The sequence below is a fragment of the Sus scrofa genome, chromosome 9, assembly GCF_000003025.6.
Source record: "Sus scrofa isolate TJ Tabasco breed Duroc chromosome 9, Sscrofa11.1, whole genome shotgun sequence".
Lineage (NCBI taxonomy): Eukaryota > Metazoa > Chordata > Mammalia > Artiodactyla > Suidae > Sus > Sus scrofa.
In genome coordinates this window covers 114,151,533-114,176,990 of record NC_010451.4, presented here as the reverse complement: position 1 = coordinate 114,176,990, position 25,458 = coordinate 114,151,533, and the positions used below count along the sequence as shown (strand labels likewise).

Sequence of the window (25,458 nt, the reverse complement as noted above, 5' to 3'; positions counted from 1 at the left end):
AAAAAAGAGAGATAGATTATTCCAAGTCAGTCCCAAGAGACTTAGTCTTGAAAGAGTGAAACAAAGGATTTCTGTCTAGGAGGATACCAGGCCCAGTTAAGGATGAAGGTCTACAATTTAAAGAGAATTAGAGGACCAATATGTGAATAATTGGAGCTCAAGAAAGAGAAAATAGGGTAGGAGATAATCAAATAATTCCAGTTATTGAGATGGGAACCCCATTCTGGTTCTAGGTCCAGGGCTATTTATATTCGTTCAGGATAACTGGCATATCTGATTCATACTAACTATAAAATGATACTTTCTAAGCTTTCAGAAATGTTGGGGATAATCAAAGGGGCTTGTTCAGGCAATGGAGTGGTGGGGCTGGCATCACCCTTTCCCAAACCAATCATACCAAAATATCTGGCAGAACTAAAGTACTATGGTTAAAAACAAAAAGAATGGCTTATACATACAAGCTATACAATGACATGTCAGTCCAGCTCAATAACCATATTGCCTTCAGCTGTCCTGTAAGAAGGCTGAGGCTGTAACTGGCTAAAGCTCTAATTGACTGAGTCACCAAAGCAGGGAAGTACCAATAACAAGCAGATATGCAGATACAAAATCAACCGTAGAAGGCAAACGAAAAATAAAAAACTTCTGGGTCATCTATGTATCAGTAGTCTGACCTTCATGTCCAGGCAGAAAAACATAGTAGAAGTAACTTCCCTTCCAGGTGGACAATTTCAGTCCAAGTCAGCCTGGATCTGAGTAGTGGACTCACAGATAGTCTAATACCAGACTTTCAGAAGCTTTGGTTGACAACCTATGGCTCACCGTTTCTCAACATCCCAGGCCAATTGAATTAGAATCTCAGAGAAAGGCATGGGCACTCATTGTTAAAGCTTTCCAGGTGATTCAGTTTGGAGTTCCCCAATGGCTCAGTGGGTTACAGATCCAGCATTGTCACTGCTGAGGCTCAAGTCACTGACCCAGGAACTTTCGCATGCCCCGCCAACCAAAAAAAAAAAATCAACTCTCTACATCATTAACCTGAGAGTCATTACCCTACCTAAGGTATATTTCAATTAGTGTTTGTTTGGCTTAAATTACACTAAATCAAAAAACACTGTATTAAAGGAGCCATATTTAGTAAAAAAAAAAAAAAAAAAAAAAAAAAGTGGAGCAAATTGGTAGAAATAAATTGATAAAACAATCCAGCTGGGGCGTGTGTGGGAGGAATGGGTAAATAAGGGAAAGCAAAGGTAAAACTAGAATTATTTTGTATTACTGAACCCTGGTACTGCAGGCTTAAATATGCTACTAATTTGGGTGGAGAGGAGGTAGGAGGAGTCAAGAGAACAGTGGAAAGGCCCTGCAGGAGTCATCTTCCACCTCAAATCTGAAGGCTCTGGTGTCTACCTGGTGTCTGGACCCGGTTATTTTAGGTTAGGACTCCACAATAACAGATGAAAGAACACCGAATCCTCGACCCAGATCTGTCCAAACTAGTTGTGCAACCTCAAGTCAATCTCTTTGGACCAGAGATTCCTAATGTCTAAAACAAGGAGACTGGACTGGTCACTTAAGATCTCCCTCCAAGTCTAACTCTGATTCTATAAACAAGGGATCACACAGATGTTACTTCAGAAAAGGCTGTAGCCGGTCCTCGGGCTTTGAGCCATCCTCATTTTTCTGCTCCGCTTCCTTAGCCCAGGGGATGGAGCCAGCAACAAAACACCATCTTAGTAACGCCTCATCAACCCCAGTCAGGATCAAGCCCTCAGCGCCCACCCCTGGGTGACTTCTCAGAGCTTTCTCTACCTCTCCTGAACGCCCGACCCCGGCTGGGACCTCAGGAACCCGCGACTGTTCCTCGCTTAAGGCACAAGCCCATCCTGCGGATGCAGATGTAAACTCTGAGACCGCAAAAACCTCTGGATAGAAAGCTGCACGCGGAATCGACTCCCTCGATGATCTCCGTGGCCTGGACCCGCCCCTCCTCCTGGCGCCGGGACGCGGAGCGCCGATCGACTCGATGAGCGGGGGCGCAGCTGCGGCGGAGCGGCTGACGCCGGGTCCGCGCCCACTGTATCCCCCTCCCTGTTTTCTCCCTCCGCTTCCCACTCCTTCCCCCGCCCGCCCAGAGCTGCCCGCCCGGGAGAGCTGCTCAGAGCTACCGGGGAGATTCAGGTACGGCCGCACGCCTTGTCCCGAAGGGAGGGGCTCATGTGCGGAGGAAGGAAACGGAGATGACTTCCCTGCCCCGCCGCCCCCAACGTCCGCGTCAGGCTGGGGGACCAGCCTCGGGGGTAGTGGAGGGAACCCCTAGTGGGAAAAGGGGTTGGACCGGGGGTGCCCTGAGTAAGAATGACAAGGACTGGGGTGTGCAATGGGGGGGAGAGGTTTAAGGGGGAGAAGATTAGGAATTGTAGGGTGCTCTGGGGAGATGGGAAGAGAACAGTGGCGAGGATGGGGAAGATTGCAGAAGAGTGGGAGTCAGCCCGGAGTGTGAGCAGGTATCTTGGGGCAGAAAGGACTAGAGGTAGGAGCAGATGTTGGGGGACGTGGCCTGGTGCGACCGATGGAGTATAGGGGGTGAACAGTGCTGCTTGCTGGAGAGACGGATTTGTTTCATTATTCAAAGGCTTGAGAGAGAGCGCCAACTCCGCTACATTTATAATGACCGGAAGGTGGGGTGAATGTTACACTTTGACAGGTTTTGTGAATAATATCTCCAGGCTTTGGCCAACCAAGTCAGTTATTTCCATGAAGCTGCACGAACCAGGCTGTCGATGAGAGATGAGGAAGAGGAGTCAGAAAGGGAACGAGGCTGAGAAAACGGAAGCCTCTGCCAGATTCAAGCTTTTTGTGAAATGAAGTACTGGGAGTTGTGGTTTGCTTGTTTTTGTAAAGCAAAAAAGAATACAGCATTTATTAAACAACAGGTTAGAAGTTTATTACGTATAAAGCAATTGAATACAGAACGTACTGCCTCTTCAAAAATACATACATGAAATTGTAAACGTAGGATGACATAAAAAGCATATGGTGATGTGACATTTTAAAAATGTGTTGGTGTCTCCAGTCAGTGTTGAGATACATCATGAAGGCGCTCTTTACATTTATACCTAGACACAAACACCTGAATTCATATGTATTTTGTGCAGGAGAAATCTTAGGTAGAAAGAATATGTATAAGTCTAATTTCTGAGCATGGTTTACTTCTACTTGTTTGGTACAAATACCAATTGCTCTGTGGTTCATCAAGCAGTTAGTCTGCCTGTTCTTTTGCTGATGGCTTTTATGTTTGTCAGTGATTTCTTGCCTTCCTGAGGCTGATCCTTGGATTATGGGACCTGATTTTGGGTTTGCTTATCACTAAACTTGTAGCTCTACTGTATATTTCATAAAGATGTTATGTAAGTCTGCCTGTTACTTGCTTTTGAACATGGCAGTAGCCCCTTTGTAGGATTTAAAATATAAATAAAATACAGATATAATTAAAAGAAAAGCTTCAGTAGCTTCCCTTGTCTGTTTCTCCATGCATTCTGTAACATTTCTGCTTGAATGAGTTATTCTGAAATCAAAGTACGAGGAATAAATGGGTCAGATGCCAGATGTACGTGACAGAAATATTGTGGAATGAAGAACTCTAGAGCTATTAACTTAGGTAGCAAGTATTTGGTTTTTGTTACAGGTGATTTAAGTTTCTGGTTTGGAAAATCGTCTCATACCAAAGCAAAGTGTTTATCAGTTTGTTTTGATGGGAAATCAACTTAAAATTTTACTTTATTTAGTTTATGAAACTGGACTCTGGGCATGTTTATTCTTTTTTAAGTGTGTAATATTAACCAACAAACTGATGTCTACTTAAAGATCTTAGGGGTGTTCTTATAGAAAGGAAAAGGGGGCTGCTGGGTTGTTAAAAGAAAGTGGTCTTTCCAGAACAGAACTGTGTGTAACCTGATAACTAATTGGATCATTAAAACCAATCATACACAGCAGTTGGTTAATTTAGTCCTGTGTTTCTGCTGTTTCAATCAACAGAGCGATTAACACTATTAGTTGCTTATCTTTTACTAAGCCTTAGTTTTCTCTTGGTTTCTTAGTGTCTACTTCCCAGGCATGTTGTAAAGAGTAAAAGAAAATATGTGTTAATCACTGAACACAGTGCCTAACACATAGTAAAACATTCAGTACACCTTAGCTTTTCTCATCTATCCATCTTCTAGTCCATCATACTAAAAACTCATATTTTCATATATCAGCTTTTCCTCAAGAAAATTTTGAATATGTTGCATACTCAAGCATTTTCCTGAAAAAAAAAAAATCACAGGGCATGTTAGCATATAAAAGGCTATGAGACTTTGTATAGCAAAACAAACAAAAAAATTGACTTTGTTGGAATTCCCACTGTGGCACAGTGGGTCAAGAACCTGACTGCAGCAGCTTAGGTCACTGTGGAGATGCGGGTTCAGTCCCTGGCCCAGCACAGTGGGTCAAAGGATCCGGCATTGCCGTAGCTGTGGCATACACTGCAGCTGTGGCTCACATTTGATCCCCGGCCGGGGAAATCCCATATGCTGCAGGTGTGGCCATATATAAAAACAAAACAGGGGTTCCCACCGTGACTCAGTGGTTAACGAATCCGACTAGGAACCATGAGATTGCAGGTTAGATCCCTGACCTTGCTCAGTGGGTTAAGGATCCAGCATTGCCATGAGCTGTGCTGTAGGTCACACACGTGGCTTGGATCTAGCATTGCTGTGGCTGTGGTGTAGGTCGGCAGCTGTAGCTCCGATTAGACCCCTAGCCAAGGAACCTCCATATGCCACGGGTGTGGCTCTAGAAAAGGGAAAAAGACAAAAAATAAAATAAATAAAAATAAAAACAAAACAAAACCTGGCTCTGTATAACCAATCCTTTCAAACTTATCCCTTTTCTTTTTTTCTTTTTTCTAGGGCCAAACATGCAGCATATGGAAGTTCCCAGACTAGGAGTTGAACAGGAGCTGCAGTTGCTGGCCTACACCACAGCCACAGTCACACCAGATCTGAGCCCCATCTCCAAGCTATACCGCAGCTTGTGGCAATGCCGGATCCTTAAGCCACTGAGCAAGGCCAGGGATCAAACCCCCATCCTCATGGGTACTAGTCAGGTTCTTAACCCACTGAGCCACAGCAGGAACTCCATTATCCCTTTTCTTGGGGCACCTAGTGTCATGCTTTAGAACAGAACAAAGTTATAATTTACAGAATGTTTTTGCATGTATTTATTAATCTGATTTGGTCATTCTGACTGTGCAGAAGCCTAGAAATCAGTATTTTACAGATGAGAAAATTGAATCATTAAGCAGCTCACTAAAAGAGAATTAGAGTAGTGAGGGGCCCTGTATGCTGTTTTCAGTACTTATATCCTAAAACTTCAAATCTGATGAAAGTTATGTTCTCTTTAAGGTGGTGAAGACTTAATCTGCTGGGAAGTAGAAGAGTACTTCTTCACTTGAAAAATGCCTCCCAAGTTCAAGCGCCACCTAAATGATGATGATGTCACTGGTTCTGTGAAAAGTGAAAGGGTACTTTTTTTAAAAAATTTTTTTATTATAGTTGATTTGAAAGGATAAGTTCAGAGTCAGTCTTTAAAAAAGAAAGATTCAAATATCTTTCCTTTGTAAATAATTTGTTTTAGAAAAAGTTAACATTTATGGTCATATTCTAATCCTATTTGTTTTTGTCATAATAAGCATTAAAAAGTGTATATTACTTAGACTGGGGACCCGACCAAATTCTACTCCGTTATTCACCAAATTACATTCCAGCTTCTTTCTAGTCTTTTCAAGGAAATTTTGTACAAATACACAATATCTTACAAGTCTGGAGCCAAATGTGGAGTTTCCCAGAATTTTTCATATTTTTACAAAGGTAAATGCACGTTGTACAACAGCCGTTTTAGCATCTCCAAACATAATAACATTTCTCAGTGAAATGTCTTATTATTCTAACTAAGTATGTAAGTAAATTAGCCAACATCAATTCAGGTCATATTTTCCTCCAAATAAGTTTTGGCTCCAAACTTAATAAAATTTCTTGGTTTTTAGAACTTTTCAGATTTTGGAACTGTAGATAAAGGATTCTCAAAGTCCAGAGTAGCTTTTAAATAATGTTCAGTTTCTAGTTTATTCCAGAACATTCTATGCAGATTTGTATAAATCTAGAAATTGTGCAGCATTTTGGAAGACAACATTGATATGAATATTTTAGATAGGTTACTTTTAGAATAAGTAATCAATAAGTATTTACCAAGGGAAGGAATTAGAGCTGTTCTTCTTCATTCAGCAACCTAAGCCCTCCCTCACTTCCTATCTTCTTGCCATTCCTTCATTTGCTGATTCATACAACAGACATTTATTGGCCACCAACTACATGCTAGGCATTGTGCTAAAAATTGGAGGGCATGGTCCCTGCCCTTAGAGAGCCGATAGTCTACCTGACTTTTGTTTTAATGCTGCTTTTTTGCACAATCTCAGGACCTCATATACACTCTGTTCAACATCTTATGATTTAGAAGTACCTTGAAATACAATCCAGGAATTATTTGTCATCCCTTTATTCTCAGTCGTTCTGCAGCTTTTGTTTTTGTTTTGCTTGAAGGGAGGTAGAATCCACCAAACTAATTGCTAGTAAACTTTCAAAAACAAGGTTTTTATATATATATATATATATATATATATTCTTTTTTTTTTTTTTTTTTTTTTTTTTTTTTTTTTTTGCCATTTCCTGGGCTGCTCCTGTGGCATATGGAGGTTCCCAGGCTAGGGGTTGAGTCGGAGCTATAGCCACTGGGTTACGCCACAGCCACAGCAACAGGGGATCCCCAACCCACTGAGCAAGGCCAGGGATTGAACCCACAACCTCATGGTTCCTAGTCAGATTCGTTAACCACTGAGCCATGACATGAACTCCATATATATATATCCTTTATCAATATAAGATACATAGTCTCAGTTCTGCTACTGAGGCTGTAACTATCACACTTTCTTTTTACATTGTTGATTGCTGCTACCACAATTTATTATAAAAATAGAATACTGGATATCAGAATTGAAAAAATTGTCTGTTTAAATAGAGACCTCCTTGGAGTTCCCATCGTGGCTCAGTGGAAATGAATCTGACTAGCATCCATGAGAACGCAGGTTCGATCCCTAGCCTTGCCCATTGGGTTAAGGATCTGGCATTGCTGTAAGCTGTGGTGTAGGGTGCAGATGTGGCTGGAATCCAGCGTTGGTGTGGCTGTGGCGTAGGCTGGCAGCTGTAGCTCCAATTTGACCCATAGCTGGGAGCTTCCATTTGCCATGGGTGCGGCCCTAAAAAGACAAAAAAATTAAAATTAAAAAAAAAAAATAGAGACCTCTGAGTTCCCATCGTGGCTCAGTGGTTAACAAATCGGACTAGGAACCATGAGGTTGTGGGTTCGATCCCTGGCCTTGCTCAGTGGGTTAAGGATCCAGTGTTGCCGTGAGCTGTGGTGTAGGTCATAAACACAGCTCGGATCTGGCGTGGCTGTGAGGCTGAGATATCGGAGAAAAAGGAAGAGGTCGGGCTTGAAAGGCATAAGTGCCATAAGTAGATCGATGCTTGGGAGCAAAAGGGAACTCTTCCTTAAATTCCCTATCCAACTTTTCACAAATATGTGGAGATTTAAAACCTTCACCCTGCTCTTGATGTACTAACAAATATTCTTGCATATCTTCCTTTTCTGAGTCCGAAGAATCAATTTTCGGATTGTGAAGGAGCCAAGGTAGTATAAATCAAATTACATAAAGACCAAACACTCAGAGGTATTGACTCCCCACTATGATAAGCATGGCGCAAGCAACGCATGACCTCCTTCCATTCCTCTAAACGCAATGTGCCTTTCTCAGGATCTAACCAATAACAATGTTTGTGTATGACATCAAATAATTCTTGAAATTTTTCATCTTTCACTTTTACTCCCAAACTTCGTAGTAAAGTTTTCAACAAAAGAATATAATCAGCATGTTTAGAGGAAGATTGCCCCATTGTTACCCAGATTTTCAAATCCACGGGGGTATACCCACCTCTTGGTACTTTCCCAGTCCGTCGCTTCTTCAGCCAGAATTCCCCGCATCTGTCAGCGCCTTTCTGATAGTCTCGTAGACTGTAAGCTGCTTTAGGTCCCTGTTCTGGCGCCACTTGACAAGACCTGTTCATCAACTCAGGTCCCAAAGTCAGCGGTGGTGCAGATTTAAAAAAGAAGAGACAAAGAAATAGAGTGGAGATCAGGGGGCTACTGCCTTCGAGAGGCAACAACAACCCTCTGAGCCAAGTCATGATTTTTATTTGCTATTTTCTACTTCCTTGTACCTGCAGGATCACATATGGCATTTACAGTGTTACTGATAAAGGCTACACACATGCAAGGCACAGACCTTTGTATTCATAGATGCTATAAATGATTAACCCTCCAGAGAAAGATTATATTGTTTATGCTTAAGGCTATTACGCCCTTTCTTCCAACTCCCTTAGGGTTCTGGTCAAGAGAACAAGAATGTCAATGGCTTTCCATCAATGACATCTGGAGTATTTGGCAAGTGGCTTTCAAGCAGCCACTCGTAGGATGTACATTTCCCATCTCACTCCCTTTCCCGCAGAGGTCTGGGAAAGTCTTAGGTATTTTGCAAGCCTAGATTAGCGTCATTCTTTAAGCGCCATCTAGTTTCTTTGATTCACTATAGCCTGTATACGTGCATATCTGGCAAGCCTCCAGCAGCGGTGGCTGTGGCATAGGCTGGTGGCTACAGCTCTGATTAGACCCCTAGCCTGAGAACCTCCATATGCCGGGGGTGTGGCCCCAGAAAAGACAAAAAGACAAAAAAAAAAAAAAAAATAGAGACCTCCTTTTGAATGTTTATCAGATGATGAAATTTGAATACTAATTGGTTCTAAAAATCTATAAATTACTTTTTAAAACTTTTATAAGTTTTGTTTCTCTTTCCTACTACTCTTTTTTTGATAACTATATTGAGATGTAAGTGACATGCAGTAAAATTCACTCATTAAAATAGTACCATTCATTGGAATTTACTATTCAGTACAGAATTGTGGAGCCATTATCACAATCAATTTTAGGACACTTAGATTATTCCAAAAAGAAACTCTACTTTTTAGCAGTCATCTACCATTCCTCATCCCTCCAGCTCTAGCAAATCACAAATCTTTAGATTTGTTTGTTATGGACATTTTATATAAGTGGAAGTACACAGTAAATGGCTTCTTAGCATAGGTTTTCCAAGTTCATCCATGTTGCAGTATGTATCAGTATTTCATCCTTTTTTATTGCTGAATAATATTCCATTATATGGCTATACCACACTTTTATTTATCCACTCATCAGTTGATGGACATTCGGGAATATTTCCACTTTTTGGCTATTATGAATACCACAGCTATGAACATTCAAGTAGAAGTTTTTATTTCTCTTTGGCAAATACCTAGGAGTAGAATTGCTGAATATTATAGTAACTGTACAGCCTTTTGAGAAATTGCCAAACTGTTTTCCCAAGTGGCTGTGCAATTTTTACAGTCCCGCCCAGCAAAGTATGAGAGTTTCTGATTTCTCCTCATCACCATTTTCTCCTCACCAACACTTGTTATAATCTGCCCTGTGAGTGTGAAGTGATATCTCATTATATCCTATTACCCTTTTTGATACTGTATCCCTAGCACTTGTGTTTGTTCACTGAGTATAAAGACATTGGTTTTCATGTGTGTTTCTCATGGTATAACTATGATAAACACACTTTATCTTTAGTATCATCATCTAAGGCAAACTCTATCAAAAATGTAATGATTGTCTGTTACTTATTAGAATAGCATTTAAGAAACATTTGTTGGGAGTTCCTCTTGTGGCTCAGCTGCTACAAACCCAACTAGTATCCATGAGGATGTGGGTTTGATCCCTGCCCCACTTAGTGGGTTAAGGATATGGCATTGCTGTGAGTTGTGGTATAGGTTGCAGATATGCTGTAAGTTGGTAGCTGCAGCTCCTATTCGACCTCTAGCCTGGGAACTTCCATATGCCGTGGGTGTGGCCCTAAAAATGACCAAAAAAAAAAAAAAAAAGGAAAGAAAGAAACACTTGTTGAAGGAATTAATTAATGAATCTCCCTGAATATCTTTTCCTGTGGTCATTGGCCATTTCTTTTTCTATTAGTAATTATCTACTTCTTTCCTTTGACAGTCTTTCTATAATTTTTATTTTTTGTGGCCATACTCGTGGCATATGGAGTTCCCCCACCAGAGATCAGATCCGAGCTGCAATTGCAATCTATGCCACAGTTGCAACAACATAGGTTCCTTAACCCACTGAGCTGTCATGAATCAAACCTGCATCCTAGCACTGCAGAGACGATGCCAATCCCATTGTGCCACAGCAGGAACTCCTAAGGTATCTTTTTTTACTGGTTTGTCAGAGATCTTTATATGATAAACATATAAGACTTTTAGTCTAAAAGTATATTGCAGACTTTTTCCCAGTCTTACTTGCCATTTAACCCTGTTTATGATGTTGTATGTTCTTTATGTTTTAAATTTTTATGTAATCAAATTCATGAATCTTTTTCTTTAGAGCTTCTGAGGTTGCATGTGACTTAGGGATAACTTGCCCATCTTAAGAGTTAAATGCTTATTTTATATGTTTTCAGTCTTTGTAATTTCATAAGTAAATGGATTTAAGGTCAGATTTTCCTGTAAATACTGCTGTGACCGTACTCTCCAGATTTTGTTCTGTAATGTTCCCAGTGTCATTCATTTCTAAATAGTCTGTTAAATTTTCATTTACATTTTGACGTTTTAGCAGAAGAGTATTTTAAAATTTCCTTTTTTCGGAGTTCCTGTTGTGGCACAGTGGAAACAAATCCGACTAGGAACTATGGTCTTGCGGATTCGATCCCTGGCCTTGCTCAGTGGGTTAAGGATCTGGCGTTGCCGTGAGCTGTGGTGTAGGTTGCAGACGCGGCTTGGATCCCGAGTTGCTGTGGCTGTGGTGTAGGCCGGTGGCTACAGCTCCAACTAGACCCCTAGCCTGGGAACCTTCATATGCCATGGGTGCAGCCCTAAAAAGGACAAAAGACCAAAAAAAAAAATTCCTTTTATTGTTTTGATTTCCATTGCATTATGCCCAAAGAATGAATTTCTAAAAATTGTTTTATGGCTTATTCATTTCTTAAATATTTGAAAATAATATTCACTGTGTACAAAGTTCTAGGTTATTTGTTTCTTTGTCTATCGTCCATCCCCGAAGATGTGTTAAATCTTTCTTATGGTTTTAAATATATCCGTTTCTTCTTGTAATTTGATCAGCTCTTCTTTATGTATTTTGAAGCTATATTGGTATATATAAACATTCATTGTTTTTCAGTCTTGGTGTTATTATGCATCATGTCATTGTAAAAATCTTAATTGATTGTTTAACGCTTTTATCCTAAAATTTCTCTTCATAGTACTTTTGCTAACTTTCACATTCTTTTTGTTAGAATTTGCTAATACATATTTCTCACATCCTTTTTTCATCCTTTATTTAACATTTATTTTAGGTAGATTTCTTTTAAATGGATATTGGCAGGAATATTTTGAACTCTAATCATGTATAGTTTTTAATAGAGAGTTCAAACCATTCATACTTATTATGATAATATATTTGGACTTTTCCTGAGCTAACTGGCCCCTCTGCTGGCAGTAAATGCTTTTCATCCTGATCTTTGGTTGTATCTTTGTTATTGTTTGGAGGGCAGCCTAAATTTCACCTTTTGAGAATAATTTTCTAGGACAACCTAATCTCTTTTAGTCACCCTTTCACATTTTATCCCATCACTATTTTAATTCTCTGCATAACACTTAACACTACCAGATATTTTTCTCTAGGAGCTCAGGCCTTGTCTGTTTTGTTCAAAGCTGGTGCTTGATACTTAGAACAATGCCTAGTGCATATAAGACACTCAAACGTGAATATTGAATATATTCTCTCTCCCTTTCTTTTTTTTTTTTTTTTTTTTTTTCCCAGTCTTTTTGGGGCGGCACCTGCAGCATATGGGGAAGTTCCCGGGCTATGGCTTGAATTGGAGCTTGCAACAGCTACAGCAATACTGGATCCGAGCTGCAGCTTGTGGCAATGCCAGATCCTTAACCCACTGAGTGAGACCAAGGATTGAACCCACATCCTCCTGGATACAAGTCGAGTCTTAACCGGCTGAGCCACAACAGGAAATCTCTCTTCATTTTCTTACTTTTGTGTATTATTTATTATTATACGTAGATATAGTGATATTCATTATATTTCTTACGTTTTCCCTAACTTTTTTTGTGAAACTGATTATTTTCCCACATCTTCTCCCTGCCCCAGGACCACTAGGCAGTTAAAAATTCCCTTCCTTTCTCCCTCTTTCCTTTTCTCTCTTTTATTAACTTTATATGTTCACAGTAATGTTTAAATCTCTGTTCTCTATCAATGTGCCAGAAACTATGTCCCTTCTATAGTTTTACTTTTTCATTCTAAGCCTCTTCCTCCTTCCTCCACTCCTCTACCCACCAAGATGAGCATGTTACTTTGCTTTTAGTTCCTCGCTTTACTCTCCACTTTTGGATTTTGTTAGACAAGTTTTAGATTCTTTAAAAGTTTTTCTTTATATTATGCATTTTCCTTTTCTATAGTTCACAACCACATTATCATCATCCTTTTGATTTGACCACACATTTTATTAGAGGTACTGAGTGTATCAATCACCACCTTAGGTTCTTTGTTCTGATTTAGTGTTCTTTGTAGCTGATATAATTCCTTGAGTAATTTCCTCAGAAAAGGTACATGGGTGGTGTATTGCTTCCTATTGTTGCTGTAACAAATTACCACAAATTTCTCACAGTTCTGGTGACCAGAACTCCAAAATATGTCTTACTGGGTTAAAATCAAGGTGCTGGCAGATCTGTGTTCCTTCTGGAGTTTATAGGGAAGAAGCTGTTTCCGTGCCTTTCCTGGTTTTTAGAGGCTGCCTGACCTCTTTGGCTCATGCTCCTTCCTACATCTTTAAATCTAGCAGTGTAACATCTTCTAATTTCCCTTCCTCTCTCTCGCCCCCTCTGTCTCTGTCTCTTAGACTTCTGCCACTCTTTTGTTTAAGAACTCTTGTGATTACTTTTGGCCCACATGATTAATCCATATTGATCTTCCCACCTCAAGATCCTTGACTAATCACTTCTGCAAAGTCCCCTTTCCCTTGCAAGGAAACACATCCACAGGTTTCAGGAATTAGCTTGTGGATATCTTTCGGGAGCCATTATTCTGCCTGCAAGTTGTATACTATTTGAGTTTTTGGAGGCCTGAAGGGTCTGGTTTTGCTCTTTTGGAACTCTGTCTTCCCCTTTTGGGAAAGACCTTCCTCATTTTAAGGAAAACAATTATATCTTACAAGGTGAAAGTATGAAGTTACTTTTGTTGGCAAGTTCAAATAGGTGTAGAGGGCTCTTTGTGGGCTGAGTAGCTAGAAAGTGGACTATGCCAGTTATAAAGCCCTGTCTCTCAGCTCCGAACCTACCTTGTGTACTCTTTTCTTTGATGCTGGAGTTAAGACTCTGCAACTGCCTTTGTCTCCTGGCTCCCTCTTAGGTTCTGCCAATGGAGAGAGACTGGAAGGCAGAGGGAGGGGAAGGGACTTGCTCCTTCCTGATTGTCTGCATTCCTTACTCCCATGTCAGCCTCGGAGACCTCTCTGCCTTGTGGTCGGTCAGAGGTTTCTGATACTGTAAGCCTTTTCTTAGAAACTCTGCAGGTGTGGTTCCATATCTTTAAGCTTCCAGCAAAGCACATGTAATTACTCTTCCCTCTATCTGGAAGCTTGGAGTTTAGAAATTTCACCAGGATAAAACTTGTTTCATTACCCCTCCTCCCCCCGCCCACTGTTAGTTTGTAATCCCCTCTGAATCTGAAAACTTAAGTCTTTTTCTTTTTTTGACAGAGAAATCTTTTAGAAGATGATTCAGATGAAGAAGAGGACTTTTTTCTGTAAGTTTTTAAAATAGCTTCATTGAGGTATAACTGACATGCAATAAAATACATAAAAAGTATACAGTATGACTTTTGACATACTCACTGTACACCAGAATCAAATCATGAACGTAGCCATCGCCTCAAAAGTTTCCTCATACCTCTTGGTAATCTCTCACTCTCCCAGTCCCCAGGCAACCACTGGTCTGCCTTCTATCGCTGTAGTTCGTATTTTCTAGAATTTTTTTGTAGGTGGAATCTTACAGTATGTCTCTTTTTTTACTGGCTTCATTTCACTCTTCGTAATTGTTTTGAGGTTCATCCATGGTGTCGCATATATCAGTAGTTTGTTTCTTTTTTTCTGAGGGGTATTCCATTGTATGATCATGCCGCACTTCATTCACATATTCACTCATTGATGGCTATTTGGGGTATTTCTCGTTTTTAGCTGTAACGAATGAAGCTGCTGTAAACATTCATGTACACGTTCTTGTGTGAACTTATAGTTCATTTTCTCTGCTTATTATAGCTTTCATTTTTATTTATTTATTTATTTTTGCTGTACCCGTGGCATATGGATGTTCCCAGGCTAGAGGGTGGAATTGGAGCTACAGCTGTCAGCCTACACCACAGCTCACGGCAACCCCAACCCACTGAATGAGGCCAGGGATCGAACCCACATCCTCATGGATATTAGTTGGATTCGTTTCCACTGTGCCACAACCAGAACTTCTCATTTTTCTCTTGAGTAAATAGGAGTGAAATGACTAATGTATATTCATAGCTGTTTTCCAGAGTGGTGTAGCATTTTATATTCTTAGGAGCATTGTATGGGAGTTCTAGTTGCTCTAAATCCTCATCAACACTGGCTATGGTCATTCTTTTAATTTTAGCCACTCTTATGGATGTGTAGTGATATCTCATTATGGTTTTAATTTGCATTTCCCTATTTACAGATTATGCTGAACATAATTTTTGTGCATATTTGTCATCTTCATATCTTCTTTGATAAAATACATGTTAAAATCTTTTGCCCCGTTCTATGGAGTTCCCATCATGGCACAGCGGAAATGAATCTGACTAGGAACCATGAGGTTGCAGGTTCGATCCCTGGCCTTGTTCAGTGGGTTAAGGATCCAGCCTTGCCTTGAGCTGTGGTGTAGGTCACAGACACGACTCAGATCTTGGGTTGCTGCGGCTGCGGAATAGGCTGGCAACTGTAGCTCTGATTTGACCCCTAGCCTGGGAACCTCCATATGCCACGGGTGCAGCCTTAAAAAGCAAAAAAAAAAAAAAATCTTTTGCCCAGTTCTAAATTTGTCTTCTTATTAAGTTGTGGGGTTTTTTTAAACATATTTAAGATACAAGTTCTTTGACAGATATGTGTTTTATAGATATTTACTCCCAGTCTGAAACTTAATCATCTCATTTTTGTAACTGCATCTTTTGAAGGTCAAAGTTTTGATTTTGATGAAATCAATTTGTTAAATTTTTTCTTTTATCATTTTTGCTTACATTGGAAATCTTCTCTAAACCTAAAGTCTGAAATTTTCTTTGTTTTCTTCCAGAAGTTTTATAGTTTTGGCTTTTACATTTAGGTCTGTAATTAATTTTTCTATGTATGATTTAGGTAAGGGTAAAGGATAATTTGCAGGGTGGTGGGGGGAGGAATATGGCTATCCAGTTATTCCACTTGATGAGATTATCCTTTCCCCATTGAATTGCCTTGATACTCTGTCAGAATTAATTAACCTGATCAATCCTTTGCAGTTTTAACCAGAAAAGGCTCTCATACAGGCCTAGGTTTTGTTTGCAAAGTCAGGAGCTTTTCTCTGGAGGTTAATGTAGAGGGATATGCCTGGGAGCATACATTTACCTCCCTCTTGGTTATAATATTGTGGAGTTTTTTCAAATAAAAGCACTTTATAAAAAGTAATTGACAGCCACGAAGCAACAGACAAAAAGAGCCTACAGGATGGAAAGCAAATCCAGGAAGTAGTATCATTGCTGGCAGGGAGGTCAGATGAAGTGGGAAATAATTTCCGACGGATAACAAGATTTCCAGAGTCACAGAGCTAATTGCTCACTGTGCCAATTACAGTGATAAGTATTAGACTAGAGCAATAGGTACCTGTCAAAAAAGAATTCAGTATTGAAAAGAAGGTCAGATGCTTTGGCTAACTAAGTGATTACCTGATGTAAGTGAGAAACAGTAACTTTTTAGGCCAGCAGTAGGCACTGGAGGTTCACGCCCAAATAATCCTGTACATCTTCCAAAAGGCCTGACTACAGAAAATGCAGTTCCTACACGCTGTGGTTCTGTCTGTGTATGGAAAGGGAGATACCACTGAACAAAGGCTCTTGACAAAAATTAAAAAAAAAAAAAAAAAAAAAAAAGGAAGGAGGGAGACCGAGCGAATAAAATTCTGAAGTAATTTTTGAAAATTAATCAACACCCATAGCAGGGTTGTTCCCAGTTGCCAAAGGTGGAAGTAACCCAAGTGTCTGTCAATGGATAGATAAACAAAATATGGTATGTACACACACGGGAATAGTACTCAGTCTTAAAAAGGAAGGAAATTCTGACATATGCCACAATGTGGATGAACCTTGAAAGCATTATGTTAAGTGAAAGAAGCTGGTCTCAAAAGATTTTACATGATTCTTCTTTACATGATTCTTCTTACATGGGGCACCTAGAGTTGTCAGATACCTAGAGACACAAAGTAGAATGGAGGTTGCCAAGAGCTGGGAGAAGGGGGAATGGGGAGATAGTGTTTAATTGGTATAGAACCTATTCTTTCTTGAGTCTTGTAGTTTATGTCTTACTCTCTATCATCAGGAGAATTACTTAAAATATCCAACAACTTTCATTTCTAGAATATTAAAATGGCTTGGTTTAAACAATACCCTTGCTTATAGTGGAGAGAGAATAATTTGAGAAATATTAATATTTTCATAGACTTTTATATTTCCCTTTAGTTACATTGGTTTAAGGTAAGTAATAAAAAAAAAAACTTGAAAAATTTTAGTATCATGAATGGATTGTTCTATGTATCCATCCCCGAAAAGTAGTATTTCATTAAAGCCTAAATTCAACGTGAATTGTTCTTCTGGTGTTTCATAATTGATCATAAAGTTAGTGATAGTCACTGACACTTTAGTTGTTAAGGTATTTCAGAGTTTAATGATTCGAACTTCCTGTGACTAAGAATTATATTAAAAGTGATAACATTCAGAAGAATCAGTAGTTCACATCGTGGTTCAGCAGAAACGAATCTGACTAGCATCCATGAGGACTCAAGTTCGATCCCTGCCCTCGTCCAGTGGGTTAAGGATCCGGTGTGGCCGTGAGCTGTGGTGCAGGTCACAGACACAGCTCAGATCTGGCATTGCTATGGCTGTGGCATAGGCTGGAAGCTACAGCTCCAATTCGACCCCTGGTCTGGGAATCTCCATATGCTGTGGGTATAGCCCTAAAATAAAAGATAAAAAAGAAGAAGAAGAAGAATCAGGTTGTGATGGCACTAAATAGCAATGAGGTACAGACATGATTATATATCATTCATTTCCAGCAATACCAGTAAAATGTGGTTCCTTAAATAGTTAATCCATGTTTAGAATTCTGTGCGTGTATTTTCTGTTTTGGTTTTTGTTTGTTTTAACACTCTCATTATTAATATGTACTTGGTGTTTTGTTTTCAGAAGGGGACCATCTGGACCAAGATTTGGACCTAGAAATGATAAAATTAAGCAGTAAGTTTGTGAGATACTCATTTGTTTAAATGATTATCATATATTTTCCTATGGACCAGGGGTTAGCAAACTATAGCCTGTGAGCCAAATCTGGCTGCCACCTGCCTTTGTAAATAGAGTCTTACTGGAACACAGCCATTCCTGTTATCGTTTGGCTGCTTTCAAACTACAATGACAGATCTGAATATTTGTGACATAGACCTTACATCCCACAAAATCTAAGCTCTCTTTTATCTGTCCCTTTAGAGAAAAATTTGCTGAGTCTAGATGTAGACTAAATATTACTACTAGGTTGTAAAAACCCAGTCTTTCCTATTATTTTCACAAAGCTACCTCTTAATTATAGCTACGGAAAGGCAATTCTTGGTTGTTGGTTTTTCTTAATTTTATTACCATGTATCAAACCCATTCACTTAGCATAATCTCAAGGCCTATTTTGGTTTTAAATCTATAGCTTGATTGCTATTTTCAGCATAATAAAAGTAATATAGATTTAGTTTTCTGAAGTACAGTATTTTTTGGATACTTCCAGAATTTGTTCATATCTATTACTTATCCTAACCCATTTAATGATCTAAGTTTTATGGCTCATTGATTTTCAGTTTAAAGCTTTTGCTATATGTATTGTTGGTAGTAGATGGTGGGTAATGCTATAGTGAAATGTTTTTCATGTTAGAAGTATATGAGTCCTGACAAGGGGGAGAAGGAATGAATGGAGAGTTAAATAGCCCTGGAAACTGACCAAGCTACAAATAGCTATAAACTGAATGGCTCTTCTGCACATCTAGGGAGGGGTAGTTGCTACCCTAAATCTGGATGTAGATGGCACATAGTGGGAGGGATCCTCCAATGGGGTATTATTAGGTTACTGATGACATACTTGGGCTTTCATCAGGTAGCTGTTGGTGTGAAGATACAGGTCCACACTTCACCTAAGCCTTGCTAGTGGATTCTGTAATGCAGAACCAAGGCACCACCAAATTGGTTTGAGTACTAAATGGGAGGTTTTCATTTTCTGTTGCTGCATAGTAAGTTACCCCAACCTAGCAGCCTAAAACAACACACCTTCATCATCTCAAATTTTCCATGGGTCAGGGTTCAGTCACTGCTTAGGTGGGCCATCTGTACAGGGTCTCACAAGGTGTCACCAGGGCCTCGATCTCAATTGAAGCTTCTCACCAACAACTCAAGTAGTTGTTGACTGAATTCACTTCCTTGCAGCTGTAGAATCCATGGTGTGTGCTTCCTCAAGGCCAACAGAAGAGAGAGTTTCTACTGCTTCAAGTCTCTGATTTGGCCAGTAAAGGTATAATGAGCTGCATTCCATTCAGACAGTTTATTATTTCCATAGATTGTAAAAGGAAGAGTAGCCAGAGGTGCCAGCTCCTTCAATTCTTGTCCTACACACCAAAAATGATGATACCCAAATAGAAGAGCCCAGGTGGCTGTGGTATGAGGAGTAGGGTACCCTGTTACGAAGGAGCCAATTCTAGATTGCAGCTAAGTGGTTTTATAGTCTGTGGATATATGCTGCACAAAGCCTCAGATGCCATCAGAACCTGGGAGGTGTTATGAAACTGCCCATGACAGTCTTCTAGGAGAGGCGGGGGGGGGGGGGGGGGTGAGTGGGAGATGGCCTTGTAAGCCACGCATCTTCTTGTGTTCCGGAAGGATCACAAAGCATTCAAGTTTGCAAGGATGCCATGGCAGAGTTGTTACCCTTCTCTGAGCCAGAGTGACTCCTATATCTATCTAAACCGCCATTGGAGAAGAGGACCCCACTGAAGTCACACCTGTTTTTTTCCTGCCAGTGTGCTTTGTTTCCTGCCTGATGACCTGCAGGCCTGAGCCTGGTATTGACTATGGCCTAGTGAGTCTCTTGAGTATGGCTTTCCAGCTGAACCACAAAACCAGTGCCAGTTGTGCAGAGTGGGCATTACAGAATATATGTCTGTTAGTAAGTGCCAAGCACACATACACACGAATGTGTATATGTGCATATTAAATTACCACAATAACTTTGGTAATCACAGATTTTTAGAACAGTAGGTGTTGTTGAGAAAGTATAATGGTTCTTACTCTAAAGCTGAAGGCTTATCAGACCTACTTTGAAGGGGATCACTCATCAAAATGCACAAATTAAATCTTGTTGGCACAACCTCATGAATGCTTATCTTACCAGAGTGTGACTCAAGGGTGTGCCCCAAATGGCCCAAGGTGGGGGCGCACATCCTGCCACACCACTTGCCCAAGGACAAATCCCTGGCATTAGTTTAGTAACTAAAATTGCTAGCACTGGTGAGTTTCTTTAAGGTGTGTTTTCACCACTTAATGTATAAATTTCCATACAGGGTGTTTCTTGACTGTGTGAATCAGCAGCATTACTGCTTTTCGAATTCAGTTGGTGTGTTAATAACAGATTAATCCCACAAAAATGCCTGGTATCACTTCTTTTAAAAGTTGAAGTATAGTTGATTTACAATGTTGTGATTCAGTTATATATTTTTTTCAGACTTTCCATTATAAGTTATTACAGGATATTCAGGATAGTTCTGTATACTATACAGCAGGTCTTTTTAATGGGTTCTCTAGTATTCCAATGTTACTTTTGAGGGGAGGTTTTCTGGGGGAAAAAGATTTTAAATATTCACATGCCTATATAAAATGTATGATTCTCAGAGTTTCCTAGTGACTTAGAGGGTTAAGGATCTGGCATTGTCACTGCTATGGCACCAGTACAGCCAAAAAACGAAAAACTATGATTCTCTTTGGAATGTTTCCTTTGCGTTTTAAATTAAATAATAGCATTATAAATGCCACTTTAATGAATTGTAGACGTTCTCTGCCACAGGTAGGAAATCTCCTAACTATAGCCTTAGTCCAATCAGTTTAACTTTCTTTATAAGGCCTCCAATAAATGTTCCATGATGAATAACTGTATATATATATGAATAGTTGCAAAAATACAGCATAACTTGTTTTGTCAACAGTACCTGAAAAGGCCACAAGATGGGGGTGTTAACTATGAAAATAAATATTTTCTTTATAAAATAAGGGATGAGTGTGAATTGCAGAACATGAGCTGTTTTTTTTTTTTTTTTTTTTTTTTGGTTTTTTTTGGGTTTTTTTTGCTTTTTGGAGCTGCACCCAGGGCACATGGAGGTTCCCAGGCTTGGGGTCAAATTGGAGCTGTAGCTGCTGGCCTGCACCACAGCCACAGCAATGCAGGATCCAAGCTGCATCTACAACCTACACCACAGCTCACGGCAATGCCGGATCCTTAACCCACTGAGCAAGGCCAGGGATCAAACCTTTGTCCTCATGGATGCTAGTCATATTCGTTAACTGCTGAGCCACAACGGGAACTCCTGGACTTTTTTTTCTTAATAGAAAAACACTGACATTAAGCACATGCTAAGCGTTAGGAACCATGCTAAGTGTTTAAAAAGCACTGTCACACCTAATTCTCATAAGGGAAAGATTACCGTCTTCATTTTAAAAATGAGAAAATATGAGGCCCAAAGAGGCTTGTAAGGTGACTTGCAAAGCCACATACATAGTAAGTGATAGCACTGAATTGCAAACCAAGAATTGTCTGCATCCAGAGCCTGGCCTCTCTACACGCAGCTTTCCTGATTAGTGGTGATAATTAGAGACATGTCAGGAACACCAGTGTTGTCAGACTCTAAGGAGGATTAAAAACAGTGTTAAAATGTCTTTTTTCTGCATATCTTTTTTTTCCTGGGTATATTCTCTTCCCTGTCCTCTCTTCTACCACATGACTCTGTCTGCAAGTGATACAAATCTCTGCCCCTCCTTCGAAAACTTGCTTTTCCTTTGAGTTCTTGATTTGCTATTTGAGTTAATGACTATCATCTGCATCCACTCAGTTGCTCAAATTCTAAATCTAGAAGTCTTCTACCCTTTTTGTTGCCCCAACTCCATCATCCATATCCAGTTAGTTAATCATTGGTTCCTGAAATAGCTCATCTGATTCCTTTAGCCTAGGACTTTCCCACCATCTTTCTTTACTCTGCCCAGTTCACAGCACTAAGATCTTTTTTTTTTTTTTTGCATAAAATAGCATAAATATATTCTCATATGGTCCTTCAAGTCAGAAGCCTAATGTGAGTCTCCTTGGGCTAAAATGAAGGTGTCAGCAGGGCTGCATTCCCTTCTGGAGGCCCTTGGGGGGAATCCATTACCTTATCTTTCCCAGTTTTTAGATGCTGCCTATATTCCTTGGCACATAGCCTCCCTCCATCTCTATTTTTAATTTTATTTAACAGTTTTAATTAGAGTTGATTTACAATGTTGTGCCAATTTCTGTACAGCAAATTGACTCAGCCATACATACATATACTTTTTTTTAATATTATCTTCCATCATGGTCTATCCCAGGAGATTGGATATAGTTCCCTGTGCTGAACAAGCAGAACTTCATTGCTTATCCATTCTAAATGTAGTAGTTTGCATCTACTAACCCCAAACTCCAAGTCCATCCCGCTCCCTCCCACCTCCCCCTCGGCAATCACAGGTCTGTTTTCTGTGTCCCTGAGCTTGTTTCTATTTTGTAGATAGGTTCATTGGTGCCATATTCGAGATTCCACATGTACATGATATCATATGGTATTTGTCTTTCTCTTTCTGACTTACTTCATACTGACTTATGACTTCAGCATGACTTTCTCATACTTAGTATGATAATCTGTTTGCATCCATGCTGCTGCAAATCACATTTTGTTCTTTTTCGTGGCTGAGTAGTATTCCATTGTATATGTACCACATCTTCTTAATCCATTCATCTGTTGAAAGACGTTTAGGTTGTTTCCATGTCTTGGCTATTGTGAATAGTGCTGCTATGAACATACAGGTTCATGTATCCTTCTGAATTATAATTTTGTCTGGATATATGCCCAGGATTGCTGCATCATATGATAGTTGTATTTTTAGTTTTCTGAAGAACCTTCATACTGTTCTCCATAGTAGTTGTACCAATTTACATTCCCACCAACAATGTAGGAGGGTTTCCTTTTCTCCACACCCTCTCCAGCATTTGTTATTTGTAGAGCACTATGATCTTGATGCTATCTCTGTCCAGGCTGGATTCATCTGGGCTACACAACTGGTACTATGGGCTTCCTGCTCCTATAGCATTTAACATGATAGTATAGTGCTAGCTACTGGTCTTCTCCGCTAGACTGTAGTCTTGCTGAGGATCAGGCTCATAACATTCACATTGGTATCCTCAGTGAAAACATAATAACCCTTTAGTAAATATTTTTGAATAAATGAAATACCTAATTCAAATCAGAAAATATTTGTCAAATGCCAGTTTTCTGCTAGGCACATTTCACATGACCTGGGAAACAGGTTAGTGGGACAGTCTCTGTTTTTAAGGTATGATGGTATAATAATGAGGATAAGATCAACATAAAATACTGAGAGAAATCAAAGTATTGTAACTGCTGTGAAAATATAAACGATCATGGGGAAATACATGTTTTTACACTTAAAAAAAATTACACTAAAGAAGTAGATAATTTTCTTTTTTTCTATAAAAGTTATGTTCTGGGCATGGAAATATCTGAAAATATAGAAGCACAGTCATGAGATTATATATCATCTTATGATTGAATGAGGGTTATACATTAGCTGGATTAAGCATGTTACACCACTGGATAGTAATACGTGAAGGAGGAAATAACAGTATTTTATTAATCACTTGGTAGAAAAATTAAGATGCTGGATGCTCCCCATTAGCCTAAAAGATTTATTACATGTGTGTCATGTTATTGAGGTAATACCCCTAGGTTTATGATATTCTAGTAAGAATTTGGAATTTTATGAGTTCTGTTCTAATCAATCTGCCTATAATTGTGTAGTCTTTACTTATAGGGATCTGGGACCATAATTATTCCTTCAGCTATTCTACTTTTGTTTTAAAATCACATGTAGAATAGATATATTAATACCTGTAATAGCTAGTATCTGATCACGTGTAGGAGCTGCAGTACATTTTGTCCATTTCCACCCTGCTGTGCCTTACTTTAGGCTATTATCTCTTGTATGTGATGGAAAATAACTACTTGAGAATGTCAAGATTGGCCTTTGATGAACAATAGCTCTGCTTCCATTATAGTTAAATGGAGACTTCTGTATTCACTGCCTCATATTTGTTTCTCAAGTAGCTGGGTATGATTTGCAGGACTTATACCCAAATTGTTCTCTTATTCAGCAGCTATATATGGAGTATATATCTGTCCCAAGCAATGTTGCAGGTACTGGAGCTACGAAAGTGAGAAAATAGGCAGTCTCTGCATTGTTGAGCCTTAGCATTTAACACTAAGTGCAAGTATTTATTTATTTACATGCTTATTTCCTGTTTCCCCTCACCTCCATACACCGCAGGTGCAGCCCTGAAAAAAAAATTTAAAAATATAAAATTATTTATTGAATAAATTGATTAGTTGCTTCAGTATTTGTCCCATTATTCTTTTTTTTTTTTTTTTTTTTTTTTTTGGTCTTTGCCAGGGCCACACCTGCAGCATATGGAGGTTCCGAGGCTAGGGGTCCAATTGGAGCTGTAGCCGACGGCCTACACCAGAGTCACAGCAGTGCGGGATCTGAGCCGCGTCTGCAACCTACACCACAGCCCATGGCAATGCCGGATCCTTAACCCACTGAGTGAGGCCAGGGATCGAACCCGCAACCTCATGGTTCCTAATCGGATTCCTTAACCACTGAGCCACTACAGGAACTCCTGTCCCATTATTCTTGTATAAGATTTTACATCTTTAGCTCTCTGCCACGGAGTTGCAATAAGATATCTTAGGAATTCAGGGGCTGTTTCAGATCTGTTTGGGCAGAAGACAGTTCATCTCCTAGCTTGGTTACACTTCAGTTTTATACACTTCAGTAGTAGATTTTGTGGGAGGCACAGAACTCTAGGAAGCTATGATGAACCCTGAAGTCTATGTGCAGATCATCAGTGGGTGTACATAATGCTTTTAATATAAGAGGGAGGTGACTATCACCAAACATAGTAACTGCTTCTTGAATCTGAGAATAGTTCTGAAACTGTCTAAATGGGCCTTCATTTTGTTTTTAAAGCAAAGGGTTTTTTTGTTTTGTTTTTTATCTTTTGTCTTTTTAGGGCCGCACCTGTGGCATATGGAGGTTCTCAGGCTAGGGGTCTAATAGGAGCTACAGCTACCGACCTCCACCACAGCCACAGCAATGCCAGATCCAAGCCATGTCTGTGACTGACCTACACCACAGCTCACAGCAATGCTGGGTCCTTAACCCACTGAGTGAAGCCAGGGATCAAACCTGCAACCTCATGGTTCCTAGTCAGATTCGTTTCCACTGCGCCACGACGAGAACTCCTAAAGCAAAGGTTTTGAAGATATAGCTTCATGATAGGAAAGGGATAGAACTCTTTCAAAATTACACATGACCATGCCTCACCCCCAACTCAGTTGGTTAGTTGGAGGAGTAATATAGAGGGCCATGAGGAGCTGTGCACTATGAAATCCCTAGGTGATAATTGACAAATTGACACACTTCCCCAACTAGAAAGGACAATTGCATATTCTAGTTTATTTAAAACATATATATTTATTTATATAGTTGCTAGTAATCCACTTTAAACAGTTT

The 25,458-nt window shown here is 39.6% G+C and overlaps 1 protein-coding gene across 4 annotated transcripts in view; it reads left to right on the top strand.

Moving 5' to 3' along the window:
• The window catches only part of VAMP4 (vesicle associated membrane protein 4), a 36,647-nt gene continuing 13,183 nt past the window's right edge, over positions 1,995 to 25,458 (top strand). The window contains exons 1-4 of one of the 4 annotated variants that reach the window (XM_005653719.3): positions 1,995 to 2,178; positions 5,445 to 5,563; positions 14,015 to 14,061; positions 17,749 to 17,799. In XM_005653719.3, coding sequence (XP_005653776.1) covers positions 5,498 to 5,563; positions 14,015 to 14,061; positions 17,749 to 17,799 — 164 coding nt within the window. In that variant the 5' untranslated portion in view covers positions 1,995 to 2,178; positions 5,445 to 5,497. Of the gene's footprint in view, positions 2,179 to 2,260; positions 2,350 to 2,704; positions 2,934 to 5,444; positions 5,564 to 14,014; positions 14,062 to 17,748; positions 17,800 to 25,458 lie in introns of those variants that run through there. The other 3 variants (NM_001244707.1, XM_021102024.1, XM_013977625.2) reach the window with 3 other exon arrangements.